The sequence below is a fragment of the Mobula hypostoma genome, unplaced genomic scaffold (assembly GCF_963921235.1).
Source record: "Mobula hypostoma unplaced genomic scaffold, sMobHyp1.1 scaffold_142, whole genome shotgun sequence".
NCBI lineage: Eukaryota > Metazoa > Chordata > Chondrichthyes > Myliobatiformes > Myliobatidae > Mobula > Mobula hypostoma.
In genome coordinates, this window is record NW_026948256.1 from 124,089 (window position 1) to 148,084 (window position 23,996).

At 52.5% G+C, this 23,996-nt stretch overlaps 1 protein-coding gene across 1 annotated transcript in view; it reads right to left on the reverse strand.

Annotated features, from left to right (window-relative positions):
• The window catches only part of LOC134342228 (rootletin-like), a gene marked incomplete at its 5' end in the record, with an annotated part of 160,362 nt that overhangs the window by 38,564 nt on the left and 97,802 nt on the right, over window positions 1-23,996 (reverse strand). Inside the window, 4 exons of the mRNA XM_063040194.1 lie at window positions 2,942-3,109; window positions 9,212-9,381; window positions 11,421-11,548; window positions 11,901-12,094. Coding sequence (XP_062896264.1) covers window positions 2,942-3,109; window positions 9,212-9,381; window positions 11,421-11,548; window positions 11,901-12,094 — 660 coding nt within the window. The remainder of the gene's footprint in view (window positions 1-2,941; window positions 3,110-9,211; window positions 9,382-11,420; window positions 11,549-11,900; window positions 12,095-23,996) is intronic.

The window sequence follows — 23,996 nt, forward strand, 5'->3', positions numbered from 1 at the left end:
TTAGTTATGGTGCAACTGTAACGAAAACCAATTTCCCCCCCCCCCCAGGATCGATAAAGTATGACTGTGACTGTGACGAGAACGAGGGGACACAGCCTGAGGAACCGGAGGGCGTGTATTTGGGACGGAGATGAGGAGGAACTGCTCTTCCCAGAGAGTGGTGGAATTCTCTGCCCCGTGAAGTAGCGGAGGCTACCGCAGTAAATATATTTAAGACAAGGTCGGGTAGATTTTTGTTTTTTGCATAGGAGGGGAATTGAGGGTTTTGGGGAAAAGGCAGGCGGGTGGAGATGAGTCCGTGGTCAGATCAGCCGTGATCTTATTGAACGGCAGAGCAGGCTCGAATGGCCGACTCCTGCTCCTATTTCTTACGTTCTTAATGAGATCCCCTCTCGTTCTTCTGAACTCCAGCGAGTACAGGCCCAGAGCCATCAAACGCTCTTCATAGAACACCTCTATAAATATCTGTAAGGGATGGAGACTCGCCTAAACGGCAGCCCAGAACCTATTCGTTTGGTCTTGCTTTTGACTAACATCTCGTCTTTTATTTTCACGTTTATTTCGATTTCATTTTAAGGTTTGCACTTTTTCCCATTATAAAACACTTTGAACTGTATGTAAAGTGCTTTAAACATAGAGTTAGATTGTTATTATCATTAAAACTTCACCGCAGAGTCCGGGGAACTAAGTTTGTCCTAGAAGAGTAGGTGGATACAGGATAACCTCGGTAGAGTGAGGCTACCTGTAGAAACCTCTGTCAGATAGGGCTTAAAATCTTCCTTAAGGCTTCGAGGACGGGGAACCCAATACCGCCACAGTAGGGAGAGGTTTCCCGTGTCCTGTCCGTAATGATGCTCCATGAAGCCCGAGGATTTCAGTGTCCTGTTTCTGAGAGTGTTCGACATAGGCCTCAGGCCTCTCCGTCCCGTTGCTAAGGGCCCGACGTGTAGGCCTCAGGCCTCTCAGTTTGGTTGCCGAGGGCATTATGTGACCTCCGTTGCCTCATTGCTGAGGGTGTTAACCTCTGTGTGTGATCCTTCCGGAACTCTTTCTTCCCCCCAACTCTCACTCCTTCACTTCCTTTCTCTTCCCCCTCTCCCTTCCCTCTTTCTTTCCCTTCCCCCTCTCCCTTCCCTCTTTCTTTCTCTTCCTCCTCTCCCTTCCCTCTTTCTTGCCCTTCCACTATCTCCCCCCATCCTGCTCTCTCCCCCTCCCCACTCTCAAACACCCCACCTCTTCCCCCCCCTCAATCTCGTTCTCTCTCTCTCCGTCCCAGCCTCTCTCCCTTCCCCTTCTCTCTCCCACTCGGCCCCCTGCTGAAATCTGGGGGAAAACACGCAGAGGGGGATCACAAAGCCGAGGACAGAGGACCGGGTCGAGACAACAGAGACTTTCGGAGAAGAGGAGTTCGGTGGGTTATACCGTTCCCGCTGACCAGAAGTGCACTGAGAGCGGTAAGCGTAAAGGAGTTGGGTGCTCACTGTTCTGGTTAACAACGGATGGTGCAATCCGGGGCATATTACGATCGAGGAACGTGTCTGCAGACTGGATATTGAACTTTTTACTGTTGGACTTCGGCCACATTCCACCGAGATACAACACTGGGCGGCACGGGAGGCCATTCCTGCCTGTGGCCATCGAACTTGCAGCTCCTCCCGTGGAGGGTCAGACACCCTGAGCCAATAGACTGGTCCTGGACTTATTTTCCATCTGGCATAGTTTGCATTTTGTTGTTTGATTGTTGGGGGTCTTTGTATTGCTATATTTACGCTCTATTCTTGGTTGGTGCGGCTGTAACGAAACCAGATTTCCCTCGGGATCAATAAAGTATATCTATCTATCTTATTATGATTAAAACTTCACCGCAGAGTCCGGGGAACTAAGTCAGTCCCGGAAGAGTAGGTGGATACAGGATAACCTCGGTAGAGTGAGGCTACCTGTAGAAACCTCCGTCAGACAGGGCTTAAAATCTTCCTCCAGGCTTCGAGGGTGGGGAACCCAATACCGTCACAGTTGGCAGAGGTTTCCCGTGTCCGTGACGGGACAGACGGCTGACTGCGGCTCCTGTTTCTGGTGTTCTTTTGTCATGTTCTCTCTCTCTGTCTGTCGTTCTATCTCTGCCTTCCCTCTCTCTCACACACACACACAGTACAAGGCATTGGTGAGGCCGAATCTGGAGTATTGTGTTCAGTTTTTGGTCACCAAATTACAGGAAGGATATTAATAAGGTTGAAAGAGTGCAGAGAAGGTTTACAAGGATGTTGCCGGGACTTGAGAAACTCAGTTACAGAGAAAGGTTGAATAGGTTAGGACTTTATTCCCTGGAGCGTAGAAGAATGAGGGGAGATTTGATAGAGGTATATAAAATTATGATGGGAATAGATAGAGTGGATGCAAGCAGGCTTTTTCCACTGAGGCAAAGGGAGAAAAAAACCAGAGGACATGGGTTAAGGGTGAGGGGGGAAAAGTTTAAAGGGAACATTGCGGGGGGGGCTTCTTCACACAGAGAGTGGTGGGAGTATGGAATGAGCTGCCAGACGAGGTGGTAAATGCGGGTTCTTTTTTAACATTTAAGAATAAATTGGACAGATACATGGATGGGAGGTGTATGGAGGGATATGGTCCTTGTGCAGGTCAGTGGGACTAGGCAGAAAATGGTTCGGCACAGTCAAGAAGGGCCAAATGGCCTGTTTCTATGCTGTAGTTTTTCTATGGTTTTCTAAGTCCTACACAGGCCTGACTTTGCAAAATGCATCCGCTTGCTTTTATCGATGTCAATGCCCACCCGCCAATCCACGGTCCACTTCCCCTCCCCGCCCCGTCCCCCACCCCCCAACGGTCCGTGTTCCCGACAGGACGCACCCCCCGCCTTCCTGCTCCCCTCAAAGAAAACGAGAATCCGCGCTCCCGAAGGGAGACCCCTCCCCCTCCCCCCCCTCACCTCCTTCCTCTGCCGCTCGGCCCCGCGCACGGCGGCCTCCTTCTCCTGACGCAGCAGCGTTGCCGCCTCCCGCAGGCCCTCCGCCCGCTCCGTCTCCCCCTCGCACCGCCGGCGCAGGTCCTCGAGGGCCGACCGGTGCTCCTGTTCCAGCGATCGCCTCAGGGCCGACTGCGGGCGAGGGGCGGGGAGAGGGCGGTAAGATCGACCGATTCAAAACAGAAGAGGACGTGAGGGGGGGGGGACAGGGAGAGGGGGGAGAGAAAGGGGAGAAATAGGGGAGAGAGAAAAGAGAGGGGGGCGAAAGAGAGGAGAGAAAGATAGTCAGACGGAGAGAGGGAACAGATAAATTGACAGAAAGAGGGAGATAGGGATAGAGAGAAGGAGAGAGAGAGAGAGAGAGAGATGAGGAGAGAGAAGGGGGAGAGAGAAGAGGGTGGAGAAAGAGAGGAGAGAGGGATAGAGGGACAGAGAAAGAGGGGGAGAGAGAGAGGTATAGAGAGAAAGACAGAGAGAGAAAGACAAGCGAGGAAGAGAGACAGAGGGAGGGAAGGAGGGAGCGACGGAGGGATAGTGGGACGGGGACAGAGAGGGAGGGCTGGAGAGGGGGCAGGGCCGAGAGAGCGTGGGCGGAGAGAGGGAAGGATAGAGGGAGAGATGGAGGTGGGGAGGGAGAGGGGGAGAGAGTGGAAGACAGGCAGAGACAAGGAGAGAGGGAAACACAGACTGAGAAAGGGGAGGGGAGAGGGAGGGACGGAGGGACGGAGGGTGTGAGGGAGACGGAGAGAGAGATAGGGAGAGGGGGAGAGATACAGAGAGAGAAAGAAAGGAGAGGGGAGACGGAGAGAGGGAGGTGGTGGGAGAGACAGACGGACAGTCAGAGAGAGAGAGAGAAAGGGAGAGAGGAACAGAGAGAGCAAGAGAGAGTGGGGCAAAGTAGGAGGGGGCGCAGCACGGAGGGACGGGGAAAACGGCACCGGACGGAGGGAACCAGGGACAGACACAGACACGCGGGCAGGGGCACTGACTCAGGCAGAGAGACACACACACACACACACACACACACACACACACACGTGCGGCAGAGTCGAGCAGAGGCTGCCACTCTACCCGTGCCTCTCTCACACAATCTCGCGAACCCTCTGCCAGATTTCCCCTCGGCCTCCGGCTGTCCCGGAGAAAACAGCCCCCAGTTTACCCGGCCTCTGGTGGGAGCACACAAGCCCCAGGCAGCGTCCCGTTGAGCCCCCTCCTGCCCCCCTCTCCGAAGCCCCGACGTCCTTCCAGCAGCGGGGGAGGCCAGAACCGTGTGCGATTCTCCAGATGGGCCCCAACCAGAGTTTGATAAAGTTACGACACCACCCCCATGAGTTACGAACTTACTCGACTCACAAAAGCAAGCACTGCATTTCTTCTCAACCGCCTTCTCGACCTGCGCCTCGACTTTCAAGGAGCCGTGAACTTGGACCCCAAGGTCGCTCTGCTGGGCAACACTGTTAAGGAGCCTGCATCTCCCCCGTCTCTCCCTCTCTCCGAACCCTTACCCTCTGTCCCTCTCTCCGAACCCTCCCCCTCCCTCCCTCCCCGCCCAGGGGGAGTTGGCCCAGACCAGGGAACACCTCGAGGAGCTGCCTCCCAGTCTAATGTGGATAAACGTGAGGTTATCCACTTTGGTGGTAACAACGGGAAGGCAGATTACTATCTAAATGGAGTCAAGTCAGGAAGAGGGGAAGCACATCGAGATCTAGGTATTCTTGTACATCAGTCACTGAAAGCAAGCATGCAGGTACAGCAGGCAGTGAAGAAAGCTAATGGTATGTTGGCCTTCATAACAAGGGGGATTGAGTATAGGAGCAAAGAGGTCCTTCTGCAGCTGTACAGGGCCCTGGTGAGACCACGCCTGGAGTACTGTGTGCAGTTTTGGTCTCCAAATTTGAGGAGGGACATTCTTGCTATTGAGGGAGTGCAGCGTAGGTTCACGGGGTTAATTCCCGGGATGGCGGGACTCTCATATGTCGAAAGATTGGAGCGACTGGGCTTGTATACTCTGGAATTTGGAAGGCTGAGAGGGGATCTTATTGAAACATGTAAGATTATTACGGGATTGGACACGCTGGAGGCAGGAAGCATGTTCCCGCTGATGGGTGAGTCCAGAACCAGAGGCCTCAGTTTAAGAATAAGGGGTAGGCCATTTAGAACGGAGTTGAGGAAAAACTTTTTCACCCGGAGAGTTGTGGATCTGTGGAATGCTCTGCCCCAGAAGGCAGTGGAGGCCAAGTGTCTGGATGCTTTCAAGAAAGAGATGGATAGAACTCTTAAAGATAGCGGAGTCAAAGGTGATGAGGATAAGGCAGGATCTGGATACTGATTGTGGATGATCAGCCAGGATCACGGTGAAGGGCGGTGCTGGCTCAAAGGGCCGAATGGCCTACTCCTGCCCCTATTGTCTGCTTGCCCTGCCGAGGTGCGGCACCTCACCTTGATCTGGGTTAAACTGCATCTGCCGTCTCCCTGCCCACACTGGCAAGCGGTCTCTCTCACCCGCTCGCACCGTGCTCTTCGACGGTCTCCCGCAGCCCCCGCAACCCCACCGATCTGGGTCCCGTCGGCAAACTCACCGACCCGGCCGCCGCCATTTTCAACCCGGGGCGTCGCTCTGGTGGCTGGCTCGAGCCTGGGCTGGGGCGGCGTGTTGTGTCCGGCTGAGCCTCCTGGGCCTGGACACCTCCCTCTGCAGCTGGATCCCAGGCTTCCCCGACCGGGAGACCTCAAGGTCAGTCCGGATCGGGAACACCGTCGCACCGAGCACGGGGGCGGGGCGGGGGGGGCCCCCAGGGCTGTCTGCTCGGTCCACCGCTGTTCACTCTGCCGACCCACGACTGCGCTGTGACGCGCAGCTCGAACCACATCCTCGAGTTGGCCGACGACGCGGCCGTGGGTGGGTCTCATCAGCAAGGACGACGGGTCAGCTTACAGAGGGGAGGCGGACTGGTGCAGAGCCGGCAACCTGTCTCTGAACGTGAACGGAACAAAAGAGACGGCTGCTGACTCCAGCAGGACACGGAGCGACCACTCTCCGCTGAACGTCGACGGCCCCTCCGCAGAGATGGTTAAGAGCACCGAGTTTCTGGGCCTTCACCTGGCAGAGAACCTCAACACCAGCTCCCCACAGCAGAGAAAGCCCAGCCACGTCTCTACTTTCTACGAAGGCCGAGAGAAGTCCATCTCCCACCCACCCCCCCCATCCTCACCACATTCTTACAGAGGTTGTATCGAGAGCATCGCGGCCCGGTTCGGGAATTGCGCCGTCTCTGATCGCGAGACCCGCAGTATTGTGAAGGACCCCCACGCACCCCTCACACAAACTCTTCTCCCTCCTGCCATCTGGCAAAAGGTACCGAAGCATTCGGGCTCTCACGACCAGACTGTGTAACAGTTTCTTCCCCCCAAGCCATCAGACTCCTCAATACCCAGAGTCCAGACTGACACCAACCCTCCTGTACCCTCTACTCTGCCGACCGTCTTGCTAATTATTTATTGCAGTGCCTGCCCTGTCTTGTGCACTTTATGCAGTCCTGGATAGATCCTGTAGTCTAGCGTAGTCCTGACGGAGGGTCTCGGCCCGAAACGTCGACTGTACCTCTTCCTAGAGATGCTGCCTGGCCCGCTGCGTTCCACCAGCGACTTTGATGTGTGTTGCTTGGATTTCCAGCATCGGCAGAAGTCCTGTTGTTAGTGTAGTTTTTGTGGTTTTTTTCTTACGTAGTTCGGTGTAGTTTTTGTATCCTTCCATGTAGCACCATGGTCCTGGAAAACTTTGTCTCGTTTTTACTATGCTCTGCACCAGCAGTTATGATTGAACTGACAATAAAAAGTGACTTGACTTGATATTGCTCTGCGACGACACCGGTGTCAAGCTGTATGGGTCCTAGTGCCCTTCCCTTGGACAACATCGGTGGCGTGGAGAAGGGAGACTTGCAGCATGGGCAACTGCCAGTCTTCCACACAACCTTGCCCAGGCCCTGCGCCATGGAAACCTTCCAAGGCGCAAATCCGCGGTCTCGCGAGACAAACGGATGCCTGTAATTTCATACACATCACAGGCAGCAGAGGTCCCAGCACAGATCCCTCTGGATCACCACAAATTGCAGACCTCCAGCTCGAATAAGGCCCTTCACCCTCTACCCTCCGTCTTTCCTGCGCAAGGGCCGGTTCTGAACCCAAGCAGCCAAATCTTAATCTTACAACCATGTACCAATCACAGCATGGAAACAGGCCATCTCGGCCCTTCTTGTCCGTGCCGAACTCTTACTCTCACCCAGTCCCACCGACCTGCACTCAGCCCATAACCCTCCATTCCTTTCCTGTCCACATATCTATCCAATTTAACTTTAAACGACAACATCGAACCTGCCTCGACCACTTCTCGCTCCACACAGCTACCACTCTCTGAGTAAAGAAGTTCCCCCTCATGTTACCCCAAAACTTTTGCCCCCTAACTCTCAACTCGTATCCTCTTGTTTGAATCTCCCCCACTTTCAATGGAAAAAGCATATCCACATCAACTCTATCTATCCCCCTCATAATTTTAAACACCTCTATCAAGTCCCCCCTCAACCTTCTACGCTCCAAAGAATAAAGACCCAACTTGTTCAACCTTTCTCTGTAACTTCAGAGATGAAACCCAGGTAACATTCTAGTAAATCATCTCTGTACTCTCTCAATTTTATCGACATCTTTCCTATAATTTGGTGACCAGAACTGTACACAACACTCCAAATTTGGCCTCACCAATGCCATATCCAATTTCAATTTCAACATTACATCTTCCGGTTTAGGATCCCATTTGACAAAGGGACTTTGTCAAACTCACACACACACACACACACACACACAAATATATAAACACACACATGCTCTCTCTCACACACAGACACACACTCACAAACACAGATACACAAATATATACACACACATACGCTCACACACACACTCGCAAAGGAGGAGAAGATGGCGGCGAGACGCAGCGCGCGCGGCCGTTCCGAATGAATATCGATATGTGTAACTAGGGGCCGGGCATCAATCCAGATTTGACGGGGACAGCCGTGAAGCGCAGAGGAACAGCTGTCGAAACTTCTGAAATGCCCGCTTCGCTGCCGCTACTGTGCGATCGAGAATCCCCGGAGACGAAGGCCCCAAATCCTCGGCTTTGCCTATTGCCTGTTGCCGGGGCCGGGGTCGAAGCGCTCGGCAGAGATGGTGCTCGGTGCTCAGTGTCGGAGAGCTGGTCGGAGGCTCGGAGTTTTTCGGACGGACTCGGAGTCGGACTGTGGTCGGGTGCTTCCGGGATGCTGCGTCGGCAAGTTAGCAGCGCTGGAGGTTTACCGTCTGCGTGAGATGGCGGGACTTCCGAGAGACTTTGAGACTTCGACTGTGCCCATGGTCTGTTCCTATCAAATTACGGTATTGCTTTGCACTGTTATGATTGTGTGGTTTTTGTTAGTTTTTACGTCGGTTTGTCATGTGTTTTCCCGATATCATTCTGTTAAAACATTTTTATCATTTCTTAATGCAGGCATTCCCAAATGACAATAAAAGGGGACTGCGTGTCCTCATAATCATAATCCTGATTTGATAGAGACAGACATGAGAAGCACAGAGGAACATCTGGTGAAACTTCTGAAATGCCTGCTTCGCTGCTACTGCCCGATCCGGAATCTCCGGAGGGGAAGGCCCCGAGTCCTCGGCTTTGCTTGGCGGCCGGGGCCGGGGTTGAAGCTCTCGGCAGAGGATGGTGCTCGGAGGGGCTGGTCGGAGGCTCGAAGTTTTCGGACGGACTCAGAGTCGGCTGCGGTCGGGAGCTTCCAGCGCATCCGCAGGTTGTCGGCGGTTGGAGGTTCATGGTGGGGAGAGTTCCTCCCTTCTGCCGCCTGCGTGAGATGATGAGTCGATCGGGGACTTTGGGACTTTTTTTTTTACCGTGCCCATGGTCTGCTCTTTATCAGACTACGGTATTGCTTTGCGCTGTTGTAACTATATATTATAATTATATGGTTTTTGGTCAGTCTTAGTCTCGGTCTGTCCTGCGTTTCCGTGATATCACACTGGAGGATCGTTGTATCATTTTTTTAATGCGTGAATTTCTCGATGACAATAAACGAGGACTGAGTGTCCTCATAATCGACTGACGAGACCCGCCACCGATACAAACACAGACGCACGCACGCACACACCGACAGTCCTCCGCACTGCCCACCCTCGCTCCCTCCCTACCTTCTCCTCCCGGAGTTGCTGCAGTTCCGCCTGATGGCCCTCCTCAGCCGCCTCCCGGGCCTTCAGCGTCTCCTCCCGCACGGCGCCCAGCTTCTCCCCGAGGTCCGCCCTCTCCCGCTCCCACTCCAGCCTCCGCTCCTCGAGCTCCTCCCTGCTCTGGCCCAGCTCGCCTGGACGGGGAGGGAGGGAGGGAGGGAGGGAGGCGGAGGGAGAGGGAGAGTGACCGAGACGGAGAGAGCGAGAGACGGAGTGAGGAAGAGAAGGAAAGAGAGGGAGACGGGGAGATGGAGACAGAGAAAGGGATGGAGATGGAGGAAGGGAGATGAAGATGGAGAGAGGGAGCGGGAAACGGAGAGAGGGAGAGATTGAAAGAGAGAGGAGGATGGAGAGAGAGGGAAAAAGGAGAGGGGAGGACAGGGAGAAAGGAGGAGAGAGGGAGAAAGAGAGAGGGAGGGAGAAGGGAGAAGAGAGGGGGAAAGGAGGGGGGGGAAGGAGGAGAGAGGGGGAAAGGAGAGGGAGAGAGGAGAAAGGGAAAGGAGAGAGCGAGAGACGGAGTGAGGAAGAGAAGGAAAGAGAGGGAGACAGGGAGATGGAGACAGAGAAAGGGATGGAGATGGAGGAAGGGAGATGAAGATGGAGAGAGGGAGAGATTGAAAGAGAGAGGAGGATGGAGAGAGAGGGTAAAAGGAGGGGGAGGACAGGGAGAAAGGAGGAGAGAGGGAGAAAGAGAGAGGGAGGGAGAAGGGAGAAGAGAGGGGTAAAGGAGGGGGAAAGGAGAGGGAGAGAGGAGAAAGGGAAAGGAGAGAGCGAAATGGAGATGGACAGAGGGAGGGAGAAAGAGAGATGGACACAAAGTCAGACCAGAAACAGCAAACACCGCCCTTCAGTGACCAAACTCCCAAACCACCCTAAACACAAAATAATCTGCAGATGCTGGGGTCAAAGCAACACTCACAACACACTGGAGGAACTCAGCAGGTCGGGCAGCATCCGTGGAAAAGATCGGTCGACGTTTCGGGCCGGAACCCTTCGTCAGGACTGTAGAGGGAAGGGGGCAGAGGCCCTGTAAAGACCCCACCGCTAAGCACATCTGTCCCTCTCCACCCCTCTCCGCCTTCCGCAGGGATCGGTCCCTCCGCGACTCCCTGGGCCGCACGTCCCTCCCCACGGATCCCCCACCCGGCACTTATCCCTGTAAGCGTTTAAGTGCTACACCTCTCCCTACACTTCCTCTCTTGCCACCATTCAGGGCCGCAAACAGTCCTCCCAGGTGAGACAACACTTCACCTGTGAGTCTGTTGGGGTCGTCTATTGCATCCGGTGCTCCCGGTGTGGCCTCCTCTACATCGGTGAAACCCGACGCAGATTGGGGGACCGCTTCGTCGAGCACCTCTGCTCCGTCCGCCACAACAGACAGGATCTCCCAGTAGCCACCCACTTCAACTCTGCTTCACATTCCCATTCAGATATGTCCATACATGGCCTCCTCTACTGCCATGATGAGGCTAAACTCAGGTTGGAGGAGCAACACCTCATATACCATCTAGGTAGTCTCCAGCCCCTTGGTATGAACATAGAATTCTCCAACTTCCGGTAATTCCCACCTGCTCCCTTCCCCTATCCCTATGTCACTCTGCCCCCTCCCCCAGCTGCCTATCACCTCCCTCATGGTTCCACCTCCTTCTGCTACCCATTGTGTTTTCCCCTATTCCTTCTTCACCTTTCCTGCCTTATCACCTCCCTGCCTCCGCTCCCCCACCCCTTTATCTTTCCCCTTACTGGTTTTTCACCTGAACCTACCAGCCTTCTCCTTCCCACCCTCCCCCCACCGTCTTTATACGGCCCTCTGCCCCCGTCCCTCTTCAATCCTGACGAAGGGTTCCGGCCTGAAACGTCGACCGATCTTTTCCACGGATGCTGTCTGACCTGCTGAGTTCCTCCAGCGCTTTGTCAGTGCTCCCAAACCACCCTGTATCACGAACTGTATCCCCACTGACGTTAATCCAGCTCCGTCACACCATTCCTCAGTGACATGTCAGTGGACAGTTCCCGTCTCCGCATCATCCCCCCCGCCCCCGGGTCAGACCCACACGCACCGGGAGCACCGTGCACAGTTCCCGTCTCCGTAGCCCCCCCTGGGTCAGACCCACACACACCGGGAGCACCGTGCACAGTTCCCGTCTCCGTATCCCCCATCGGTCAGACCCACCTTGCAAGGATTCCTTTGCCTTCCTGTAGGCCTCGGCTTCAGACTGGGCCTGACGGAGCGTGGTTTCTAAACGAGATACGCGCTGCGTCTCAGCGTACAGTGACGTCTCCAGGGAGTCGCGGGCTGTTCTGCGGGGAGAGGGAGTGAACGAGGTTTAGAGAGTGGAGGGAGATAGAGATGGGGAGATAGAGAGAGGGAGACGGGGTGAGGGGAGAAAGGGGTGAGAGAGGGAGAGACAGTGGATTAGAGGGGGGAGGAAGAGGGGAAGGTAGGGAGAGGGGAAGGGGAGGAAGAGGGGAAGGTAGGGAGAGGGGAAGGGGAGGGAGAGGGGAAGGGGAGGGAGAGGGGAAGGGGAGGGAGAGGGGAAGCGGAGGGAGAGGGGAAGCGGAGGGAGAGGGGAAGGGGAGGGAGAGGGGAAAGGGAGGGAGAGAGGGAGGGAGGGAGAGAGGGAGGGGAGGGAGAGGGGCCTGCTGTCCCTACCTCAGCCCCTGAATCTCTGTCCCAAGGACATGGATTTCTCTCTGGGCGATGCTCAGCTGGACCTCCACAGCCGCCTTGTCTCGTGCTCCGTCCTCCAGCTCTCGTTTCACCCGGATCCCAGCCTCCTGCTGGGACTGCAGCCTCTGCTGGGTCTGCTGGAGCTCCTCGCTCAGGCCCGCCCGCTGTCTGCTGGCCTGCGGGCAGTGGCGGAAGGAGAGGAGGGGGTGAGCGACTCGGGTACCCGTTCTGACCAGCAGGTCCGCTGGTCGCGTCCCAGCAGGTCTGCTGGTTGTACGCCGGCAGATCTGGGAGATTCCCAGCAGATTAGGGAGGCCGACCGTGGCAGAAACCTGCCCATCTGCCATTTCAACCCCAGCTGGAGGCGAGGAGCGAGGCACCAGCACATACCAGCAGAGCCGGCAGGGCGGACGGCTCATCTGCTGGTTACAACCGCCGCATATTCCAGCAGGTCTCGCGATACCCAGCAGCCCCACCTGCCCCACCCTTACCTGTATCCAGGGCAACCCTAGACGTGCCCCACACACACACACACACACCAGCAAGGCCTGCTGGTCAAATCCCCGCACGCTCCAGCACAACCCAGAGTGAGAATCAGATTTAACGTCACCGGCCTGTGTCATGAAATTTGTTTTGCTTTTGCGGGAGCAGTACAGAGAAATGCATAATCATAAAAACTGTAAATTATAGTAAAAGATATATTAACAACTTAACGTCGACTGTACCTCTTCCGAGAGATGCTGCCTGGCCTGCTACGTTCACCAGCAACTTTGATGTGTGTTCCTTAACAATTTAATTACATCATCAGTGAGAAAATAGAGCAAATAAAAAAAACTGAGACCGTGTTCATGGCTTCAATATCTGTCAGAAATCTGACGGCAGAGGGGAAGAAGCTGTTCCTGAATGGTTGATTGTGCAGGCTGATTAATACTTGTGCGTGCTAGCTTACGCCGTAGCCCACGCCGTTGTGAGCATCTGTTCTCGTGCGTTGGCGTGTCTGCGTCGCTCTGCAATTCACTGCCAAAACGCTGGTTGGCGCTGGGGTTTCTACGCCAGTGTGTTGAGTTTCTTCGTGTTGCCACTGAGAGAGGCGGACGAGGAAGAGCATTTCAAATATATCCGGGCGTCGGCAGGGAGATTCGACGATTTGCTTCACCGTCTCCAACCACTTACACCCCGCCCCCCCCCCGACTTGCCGAACTTTCGCTTTACGACGTTTTGCTTTCACGGAAGGCCTACCCCAGTACCTGCTTCCGCTAACTGAAAGAGGAGTTCAGCTTTTACGGAAAAAGACGCCCGCTTTCAGCCTGTGTTCACTCCGAAAGACCACCAGGGCCGTGAAGCCTCGCGCGGGCAGGTGTGTACGCACGTGTAGAGATTGTTTTTTCTCTACAAATCACGTTTGGCCCAATCTTCCCGATTCTGTTAAGTGAAACTACACCGTACACACATTATTTCTACTTTATATAGGCTGTGTATTTATCATATCATTCCTGCTTTTACTATATGTTAGCGTTATTTTAGGTTCTATGGGCTATTTGGTACGATTTGCCAGGTTATTTTTTTCAGAGTCAAACTTTATTGATCCCGGGGGAAATTGGTTTTCGTTACAGTTGCACCATAAATAATAAATAGTAATAAAACCATAAATAGTTAAATAGTAATATGTCAATTATGCCAGGAAATAAGTCCAGGACCAGCCTATCGGCTCAGGGTGTCTGACCCTCCAAGGGAGGAGTTGTAAAGTTTGATGGCCACAGGCAGGAATGACTTCCTATGACGCTCTGTGTTGCATCTCGGTGGAATGAGTCTCTGGCTGAATGTACTCCTGTGCCCACCCAGTACATTATGTAGTGGATGGGAGACATTGTCCAAGATGGCATGCAACTTAGACAGCATCCTCTTTACAGACACCACCGTCAGAGATTCCAGTTCCATCCCCACAACATCACTGGCCTTACGAATGAGTTTGCTGATTCCGTTGGTGTCTGCTACCCTCAGCCTGCTGCCCCAGCACACAACAGCAAACATGATCGCACTGGCCACCACAGACTCGTAGAACATCCTCAGCATCGTCCGGCAGATGTTAAAGGACCTCAGTCTCCTCAGGAAATAGAGACGGCTCTGACCCTTCTTGTAGACAGCCTCAGTGTTCTTTGATCCAGTCCAGTTTATTGTCAATTCGTATCCCCAGGTATTTGTAATCCTCCACCATGTCCACACTGACCCCCTGGATGGAAACAGGGGTCACCGGTACCTTAGCTCTCCTCAGGTCTACCACCAGCTCCTTAGTCTTTTTCACATTAAGCTGCAGATAATTCTGCTCACACCATATGACAAAGTTTCCCACCGTAGTCCTGTACTCAGCCTCATCTCCCTTGCTGATGCATCCAACTATTGGGTCTGGGAACGCTCAAAAGTTTTTCCCGTATAAATTAATGGTAACTGCTTCCTCACTTTACGCCATTTCGGCTTACGAACGGTTTCATAGGAACACTCTGCCTTTGGATAGCGGAGGAGAAAATGGCAGCACGACACAGCTCTCCGGTGAAACGATATCGTTTCTGTTGAATAGGGGCCGTGGACAATTCTGACTTGATGGAGACGGACGTGAGAAGCAGAGGAACATCTGGAGAAATTTCTGAAATGCCTGCTTCGCCACTGTTGTTACCCTGCGATCGAGAAACTTCCGGAGGGAAGGCCCCAAAATCCCCGGCTTTGCCTGCTGAGGTCGAAGCGTTCGGATAGGGATGGCGCTCGGTACTCGGTGTCGGAGGGCTGATCGGAGGCTCGAAGTTTTCGGACGACTCCGAGTCCGACTGTGGTCGGGCACGGCAGGGAGAGATCTTCTTCCTTCTCCCGTCTGCGTGAGATGTGGGACTTTCGAGAGACTTTGAACTTTCTACTGTGCTCACGGACTTCTTCATCAAGTTATGGTATTGTTGCACTGTTGTAACTATATGTTATAATTACTCACTCTTCCTTCAGTTAGTCCTGACGAAGGGTCTCGGCCTGAAACGTCGACTGCGCCTCTTCCTACAGATGCTGCTTGGCCTGCTGCGTTCACCAGCAACTTTGATGTGTGTTGCTTGAATTTCCAGCATCTGCAGAATTCCTGTTGCTTGTGTTATAATTATGTGGTTTTGTTAGTTTTTCAGTCTTGGTCTGTCCTGTGTTTTGTGATACCACACCGGAGGAATATTGTATCATTTCTTAATGCATGCATGACTAAATGACAATAAAAGAGGACTGAGCGTCCTCATAATCTAAACTAATCTAAACCTGTATCTCGCATCGGTGTAGGCACAGTATACTCAGAGACTGGCCATCGGCATTCGAGCATTCAAGGAGGGAGCCAACAGCTGGCTGCAAAATGGCGTCGAGCACAGGGCCCTCCGTGATTTCGGAGGTCTGCGGAGCTTTCCGGGAAGGCATTGCAGCCAGGGCTCCTTCCCTGACGTCCCGACGCCCAATGGGAAGCTGCCAAGCCCACCAATCACAGTTGTAGCGGCCTGCGTCGCCGCGACGCGCAGTTACACGACCGGGAGAGGTCCGCGTCAGGCTACGGTGTAGGGTGCACAGCTATGTCCCTACGCCGTCGATTTGAGGCAGAAGTGTAAATTGGCCCTGTGCCTTCAGGCTCCTGTACCTCCTCCCCGATGAGGAGAGGGCCCTGGGTGTTGGGGGTCCACAACGACGCACGCCTCCGGGATCGAAAGGCTTGTCGCGTCAGGTGCGCTTGAAGGCTCCGGGCCTCTCCTCGTTGGAATTCGGAAGAATTGTAGCGGGGGGATCTCATTGAAACTTATGGAGCGGGAGAAAGGCGGCGATAGAGTGGATGTGGAGAGGATGTTTCCTATAGTGGGGGAGTCTAGGACCAGAGGACACAGATAGAGTGGATGTGGAGAGGATGTTTCCTGTAGTGGGGGAGTCTAGGACCAGAGGACACAGATAGAGTGGATGTGGAGAGGATGTTTCCTGTAGTGGGGGGAGTCTAGGACCAGAGGACACAGATAGAGTGGATGTGGAGAGGATGTTTCCTATAGTGGGGGAGTCTAGGACCAGAGGACACAGATAGAGTGGATGTGGAGAGGATGTTTCCTATAGTGGGGGAGTCTAGGACCAGAGGACACAGATAGAGTGGATGTGGAGAGGATGTTTCCTATAGTGGGGGAGTCTCGGACCAGAGGACACAGATAGAGTGGATGTGGAGAGGATGTTTCCTGTAGTGGGGGAGTCTCGGACCAGAGGACACAGCCTCAGATTAGAGGGGCATCCATTCAGAACGGAGACAAGGAGGAATTTCTTTAGCCAGAGGGTGGGTGAATGTGCGGAATTCCTCTCCGCAGACGGCCATGGAGGCCAAGACGTTGGGGGTATTTAAAGCACGGGTCCTTGGTTAGTCCGGTCGTCAGAGGTCACGGGGCGGAGGCAGGAGAACGGGATTGAGAGGGAGAGTAGGTCAGCCGTGTCGGAACGGCGGAGCAGACTCGATGGGCTGAATGGCCTGATTCGGCCCCGAGGACTCACGGTCTTGTAACTCCACCACCTCCCCCGGAAAAGGAAGACCAGGATGGCCCGGGTAAGGTGGAGGGGCGCTCGGACGCAGTGGCCCCTCCCGGTCTAACCGCGAAGGCGGGAGTGTTCGTCCCACGCGCCCTTCCCACCATCGCCAGGCGCCGCCCGGCGGCCGCTGAGCTCGGCTTCTTGCCGCCCGGGGGAAGGGGCCAAGGACGCCTCTGCTTTTCCGGGGCGGATTCACGGGTTCATTGGCGTGGGGAGACCGGCGGCGAGGTTGCTGCGTGGCCTCGGATCAGCCGCCCTGCTCACTCGGAGGAGGTCGAGCTGGACTGTCTTCGTCTGCGGTTGAACTCGTCGTCGTGTCTGTCCCTCCAGGTCGAGGACGATGGTCGTCGTTCTGCTGATCTACTTACGGGCTCTCGAGTGGCCTACCAGTCCAATCTTGGCTTTGGAAGTTCTTCCGCATCCTGGACAGGTAGTTCCAGAGGGCAGATCGGGTTTCGGTTGTTGCTGCCTCTCTTCCCACTTTCTTCCCTTTTCTTCTCGTTCCGCACATCTGCTGGCTTCGAAAGTTGCTGTCCCTTCTCGGACGACGGCTTGCCAGAGTTTCTTGTCCCTGGCGTTGGTTTCCCAACTGTTGACGTCGATGTTACACTTCTTCATGTTGGCTTTTGGGAGACGTCTTTGACTCTCTCCTGTTGCCCGCCTCTCTTACGTTTGCCTTCCTTAAGCTGGGAGCAGAAGATTTGTTTCGGCAGACGTTCGTCTTTCATCCGAGCAACACGACCGCCCCATCTTAGTTGGTCCTTGACGACGTAGGCTCAATGTTTGTTATTTTTGCTTCATTTAGCACGCTGATGTTGGTTCGTCTATCTTCCCAGCCGATATTTAAGAAGTTTCGAAGACAGCGTTGATGGAACTTTTCAAGTGCCTTCAGATGTCGTCGGTATGTTGTCCAGCTTCCTGATGCATACAGGAGTGTTGGGATCACTGCTGCTTTGTACACTAACATTTCGGGGTCTGTTTGGATGTCACGATCGTGAAAGACTCTCCAGACTGCAAGGAGTCTTTGGATGTCTCCGAACCCCGCTGTAATCAGACTTTTGAACCGTCCCCCCGCCCCAAGGACGATTAGATAGACTCCTGACCTCACGACCTACAGCGTTGATGGAACTTTTCAAGGTACACAGGTGGTCTCCTGACTTGAGGAAGGATACACCAACTTTGGAGACGGTGCAGAGGAGGTTTTCCAGAGATGGCGTTGATGTTGTTTACAATATTTATTAATGACTTGGATGAGGGAATTAAACGCAGCATCTCCAAGTTTGCGGATGACACGGAGCTGGGCGGCAGTGTTAGCTGTGAGGAGGATGCTAAGAGGATGCAGGGTGACTTGGATAGGTTGGGTGAGTGGGCAAATTCATGGCAGATGCAATTTAATGTGGATAAGTGTGAGGTTATCCACTTTGGTGGCAAGAACAGGAAAACAGATTATTATCTGAATGGTGGCCGATTAGGAAAAGGGGAGATGCAGCGAGACCTGGGTGTCATTATACACCAGTCATTGAAAGTGGGCATGCAGGTACAGCAGGCGGTGAAAAAGGCGAATGGTATGCTGGCATTTATAGCAAGAGGATTGGAGTACAGGAGCAGGGAGGTACTACTGCAGTTGTACAAGGCCTTGGTGAGACCACACCTGGAGTATTGTGTGCAGTTTTGGTCCCCTAATCTGAGGAAAGACATCCTTGCCATAGAGGGAGTACAAAGAAGGTTCACCAGATTGATTCCTGGGATGGCAGGACTTTCATATGAAGAAAGACTGGATGAACTGGGCTTGTACTCGTTGGAATTTAGAAGATTGAGGGGGGATCTTATTGAAACGTATAAAATCCTAAAGGGATTGGACAGGCTAGATGCAGGAAGATTGTTCCCGATGTTGGGGAAGGCCAGAACGAGGGGTCACAGTTTGACGATAAAGGGGAAGCCTTTTAGGACCGAGATTAGGAAAAACTTCTTCACACAGAGAGTGGTGAATCTGTGGAATTCTCTGCCACAGGAAACAGTTGAGGCCAGTTCATTGGCTATATTTAAGAGGGAGTTAGATATGGCCCTTGTGGCTACGGGGGTCAGGGGGTATGGAGAGAAGGCTGGTGCAGGGTTCTGAGTTGGAGGATCAGCCATAATCATACTGAATGGCGGTGCAGGCTCGAAGGGTCGAATGGCCTACTCCTGCACCTATTTTCTATGTTTCTATGATGGGGGGGTGGGGGGGGGGTTAGACTATGACGGGAGAGCGAGTCGCCTGTGACTATATTCCAGGGGGTACAGGGGGTCAGTGTGGACATGGTGGAGGATTACAAATACTTGGGGATACGAATTGACAATAAACTGGACTGGTCTAAGAACACTGAGGCTGTCTACAAGAAGGGTCAGAGCCGTCTCTATTTCCTGAGGAGACTGAGGTCCTTTAACATCTGCCGGACGATGCTGAGGATGTTCTACGAGTCTGTGGTGGCCAGTGCGATCATGTTTGCTGTTGTGTGCTGGGGCAGCAGGCTGAGGGTAGCAGACACCAACAGAATCAACAAACTCATCCGTAAGGCCAGTGATGTTGTGGGGATGGAACTGGACTCTCTGACGGTGGTGTCTGAAAAGAGGATGCTGTCTAAGTTGCATGCCATCTTGGACAATGTCTCCCATCCACTACATAATGTACTGGGTGGGCACAGGAGAACATTCAGCCAGAGACTCATTCCACCGAGATGCAGCACAGAGCGTCATAGGAAGTCATTCCTGCCTGTGGCCATCAAACTTTACAACTCCTCCCTTGGAGGGTCAGACACCCTGCGCCAATAGGCTGGTCCTGGACATATTTCCATCTGGCATAATTTACATATTACTATTTAACTGTTTATGGTTTTATTACTATTTATTATTTATGGTGCAACTGTAACGAAAACCAATTTCCCCCGGGATCAATAAAGTATGACTATGACTATCACTACTGTGACAAAAGAGGGTTACAAAAGTACACATAGACTAAGATGTTAACTGTCCTGTGCTATCACCAGTGGGATCAACAGTTGATCTGCCACCTGCCTTCAGGAGAGAGAGATAAGTAAGACAATGGAGCAGCATTTGGAAATGTTTATGAAGAGACGAGAGAGATTAACGGAAAGAGACACCGGTCCGAGTATTATCAAGACCGGTTGCTTTGAACCTGAACTGTTTGAAGTGATGGACAGGCGATACCCCAACAGGGGGATAAAAGGAACAGGTTCGCTAAGGTAACAGACACACCACGCAACACGACACCCTGAGGTAACGAGACCCTGGAAGCGGTGTGCCCCCACAAGTCGGTGGGAGTTTTGGAGGTCTGGTCGCGGGACCAGCCATAGACGCACAGGGTGGAAAGATACGGTCGGCGGGAACCTGGCGTGTGTGTCCGCCCTTGCCGGGGTGCCGGGTTCACCGCAGAGGAACGGTCGTATCGGGAACGGAGGGGGTCACAGTCGGTGACCTCAGAAGACGTTACAAAGGGCTCGCCCGTAAGCTGACTGCGAGGAATATCGAAAGTCTGTTTGGAATCCGATTTGCATATTCATTCGTTCTCTCTCTCTCCCCAACGGCACAACAGCGATTACTGCAAACTGAACTGAACTGTGAGTCACTTGAGACTGATCATTTTACCCCTGGACTGCAATAGAGCTTGATTGATCCTATTATCCTAGTTCTGTGTACATGTGTGTTTATTCATTGCTAACCCGTTGCATTTATATCCTTACGATTAGACTACTGTGTTGCTTATTTCTTTAATAAAACTTTCTTAGTTCCAGTAATCCAGACTCCAACTAAGTGGTCCATTTCTGCTGGTTTGCCAACCCAGTTACGGGGTACGTAACACTACTCGCTGTAATTCAGAAGAATGAGAGGAGATCTTATAGAAACTTATCCCGCGGTATGCAGAACTCTGGGCACTCTGGTCAAAAGTTCTGTTACTGTGAATAGCTAAGAGAGTAAAAGATGACCTGATTTCCAAAAGGCATGAAGTTAAAGATGACACATTTCTTTAATATTTTAAGCAAGAAAACTTTTTTTTATTTCCACCTTTTACAGTTTGAAAAGAACAAAAGAGGAAAAGGGCTCGAAGCAAAAGTTTGGGCACCCTGCATGGTCAGTACTCAGTAACACCCCCTTTGGCAAGTATCACAGCTTGTAAACGCTTTTTGCGGCCAGCTTTCAATTCTTGTTTGGGGGATTTTCACCCATTCTTCCTTGCAAAAGGCTTCTCGTTCTGTGAGATTCTTGGGCCGTCTTGCACGCACTGCTCTTTTGAGGTCTATCCACAGATCCTCGATGATGTTTAGGTCGGGGGACTGTGAGGGCCATGGCAAAACCTTCAGCTTGCACCTCTTGAGGTCGTTCATTGTGGATTTTGAGGTGTGTTTACGTTCACTATCCTGTTGTAGAAGCCATCTTCTTTTCATCTTCGTCTTTTTTACAGACGGTGCGATGTTTGCTTCCAGAATTTGCTGGTGTTTAATTGAATTCATTCTGCCCTCTACCAGTAAATGTTCCCCATGCCACTGGCTACAACGCAAGCCCAAAGCACGATCGATCCGTCCCCATGCTCAACAGTTGGAGAGGGGTTCTTTTCATGAAATTCTGCACCCTTTTTTCTCCAAACATACCTTTGCTCATTGCGGCCAAAGAAGTTCTATTTTAACTTCATCAGTCCACAGGACTTGTTTCCGAAATGCATCAGGCTTGTTTAGATGTTCCTTTGCAAACTTTTTGAATAGACATTTTTTGTCCGCAATGAGCAAAGGTATGTTTGGAGGAAAAAGGGTGCAGAATTTCATGAAAAGAACACCTCTCCAACTGTTGAGCACGGGGACGGATCGATCGTGCTTTGGGCTTGCGTTGTAGCCAGTGGCACGGGGAACATTTCACTGGTAGAGGGAAGAATGAATTCAATTAAACACCAGCAAATTCTGGAAGCAGACATTACACCGTCTGTAAAAAAGACGAAGATGAGAAGAGGATGGCTTCTACAACAGGATAATGATCCTAAACACACCTCAAAATCCACAACGGACTACCTCAAGAGGCACAAGCTGAAGGTTTTGCCATGGCCCTCACAGTCCCCCGACCTAAACATCATCGAGAATCTGTGGATAGACCTCAAAAGAGCAGTGCATGCAAGACAGCCCACGAATCTCACAGAACTAGAAGCCTTTTGCGCGGAAGAATGGGCGAAAATCCCCCAAACAAGAATTGAAAGACGCTTAGCTGGCTATAAAAAGCGTTTACAAGCTGTGATACTTGCCAGAGGGGGCGTTACTAAGTACTGACCACGCAGGGTGCTCCCGATGTGGCCTTCTGTATATTGGCGAGACCCGACGCAGGCTGGGAGGCCGTCTCGCTGAACACCTACGCTCTGTCCGCCAGAGAGAGCAGGATCTCCCAGTGGCCACACATTTTGATTCCGCATCCCATTCCCATTCTGATATATCGATTCACGGCCCCCTCTACTGTAAAGATGAAGCCACACTCAGGTTGGAGGAACAACACCTTATATTCCGTCTGGGTAGCCTCCAACCTGATGGCATGAACATCGACTTCTCTAACTTCCGCTAATGCCCCACCTCCCCCTCGTACCCCATCCGTTATTTATTTATTCATTCCCTCTTTCTTTTCCTCTCTGTCCCACTCACTATAACTACTTGCCCATTCTCTGGGCTCCCCTCCTCCTTTCTTTCTCCCTCGGCCTCCCGTCCCATGATCCTCTCGTATCCCCTTTGCCAATCAATTTTCCAGCTCTTGGCTCCATCCCTCCTCCTCCCGTCTTCTCCTGTCATTTCGGATCTCCCCCTCCCCCTCCCGCTTTCAAATCTCTCACTAGCTCTTCTTTCGGTTCGTCCTGACGAAGGGTCTCGGCCCGAAACGCCGACTGCACCTCTTCCTACAGATGCTGCCCGGCCTGCGGCGTTCACCAGCACTTTTTTAAAAGATGGAAATAAAAAAGTTTTCCAGCTTAAGATACTAAAGGAATGGGTCATCTTTAACTTCATGGCTTTTTGGAAATCAGTTCATCTCTTACTCGCTCAGTTATTCACAGTAACAGAAATTTTGACCGGGGGGGGGGGTGCCCAAACTTTTGCATGCCACCGTAAGGTTATAACAGAGGCAGGGGAGGTCGTTTCCCCTGGTAGGTGAGACGAGAACTAGGGGACGCAGCCTCAAGATTCGGAGGGAGTTGACTGAGGACGGAGATGAGGAGGGACTGCTTTTCCCAGTGAGTGGTGAATCTGCGGAATTCCCTGCCCCGTGAAGCAGAGGAGGCTACCTCAGGAAGTATATTTAAGACAGGGTTGGGTAGATTTCTGCATAATCGGGGATTAAAGGTTATAGAGACATAGACATAGAAAACAGGTGCAGGAGTAGGCCATTCGGCCCTTCGAGCCTGCACCGCCATTCAGTATGATCATGGCTGATCATCCAACTCAGAACCCCGCCCCAGCCTTCCCTCCATACCCCCTGACCCCTGTAGCCACAAGGGCCATATCTAACTCCCTCTTAAATATAGCCAATGAACTGGCCTCAACAGTTTGCTGTGGCAGAGAATTCCACAGATTCACCACTCTCTGTGTGAAGAAGTTTTTCCTAATCTCGGTCCTAAAAGGCTTCCCCTCTATCCTCAAACTGTGGCCCCTCGTTCTGGACTTCCCCAACATCGGGAACAATCTTCCTGCATCTAGCCTGTCCAATCCCTTTAGGATCTTATACGTTTCAATCAGATCCCCCCTCAATCTTCTAAATTCCAACGAGTACAAGCCCAGTTCATCCAGTCTTTCATCATATGAAAGTCCTGCCATCCCAGGAATCAATCTGGTGAACCTTCTTTGTACTCCCTCTATGGCAAAGATGTCTTTCCTCAGATTAGGGGACCAAAACTGCACACAATACTCCAGGTGTGGTCTCACCAAGGCCTTGTACAACTGCAGTAGTACCTCCCTGCTCCTGTACTCGAATCCTCTCGCTATAAATGCCAGCATACCATTCGCCTTTTTCACCGCCTGCTGTACCTGCATGCCCACTTTCAATGACTGGTGTATAATGACACCCAGGTCTCGTTGCACCTCCCCTTTTCCTAATCGGCCACCATTCAGATAATAATCTGTTTTCCTATTTTTGCCACCAAAGTGGATAACTTCACATTTATCCACATTAAATTGCATCTGCCATGAGTTTGCCCACTCACCCAACCTATCCAAGTCACCCTGCATCCTCTTAGCATCCTCCTCACTGCTAACACTGCCGCCCAGCTTCGTGTCATCCGCAAACTTGGAGATGCTGCATTTAATTCCCTCATCCAAGTCATTAATATATATTGTAAACAACTGGGGTCCCAGCACTGAGCCTTGCGGTACCCCACTAGTCACCGCCTGCCATTCTGAAAAGGTCCCATTTATTCCCACTCTTTGCTTCCTGTCTGCTAACCAATTCTCCACCCACACCAATACCTTACCCCCAATACTGTGTGCTTTAAGTTTG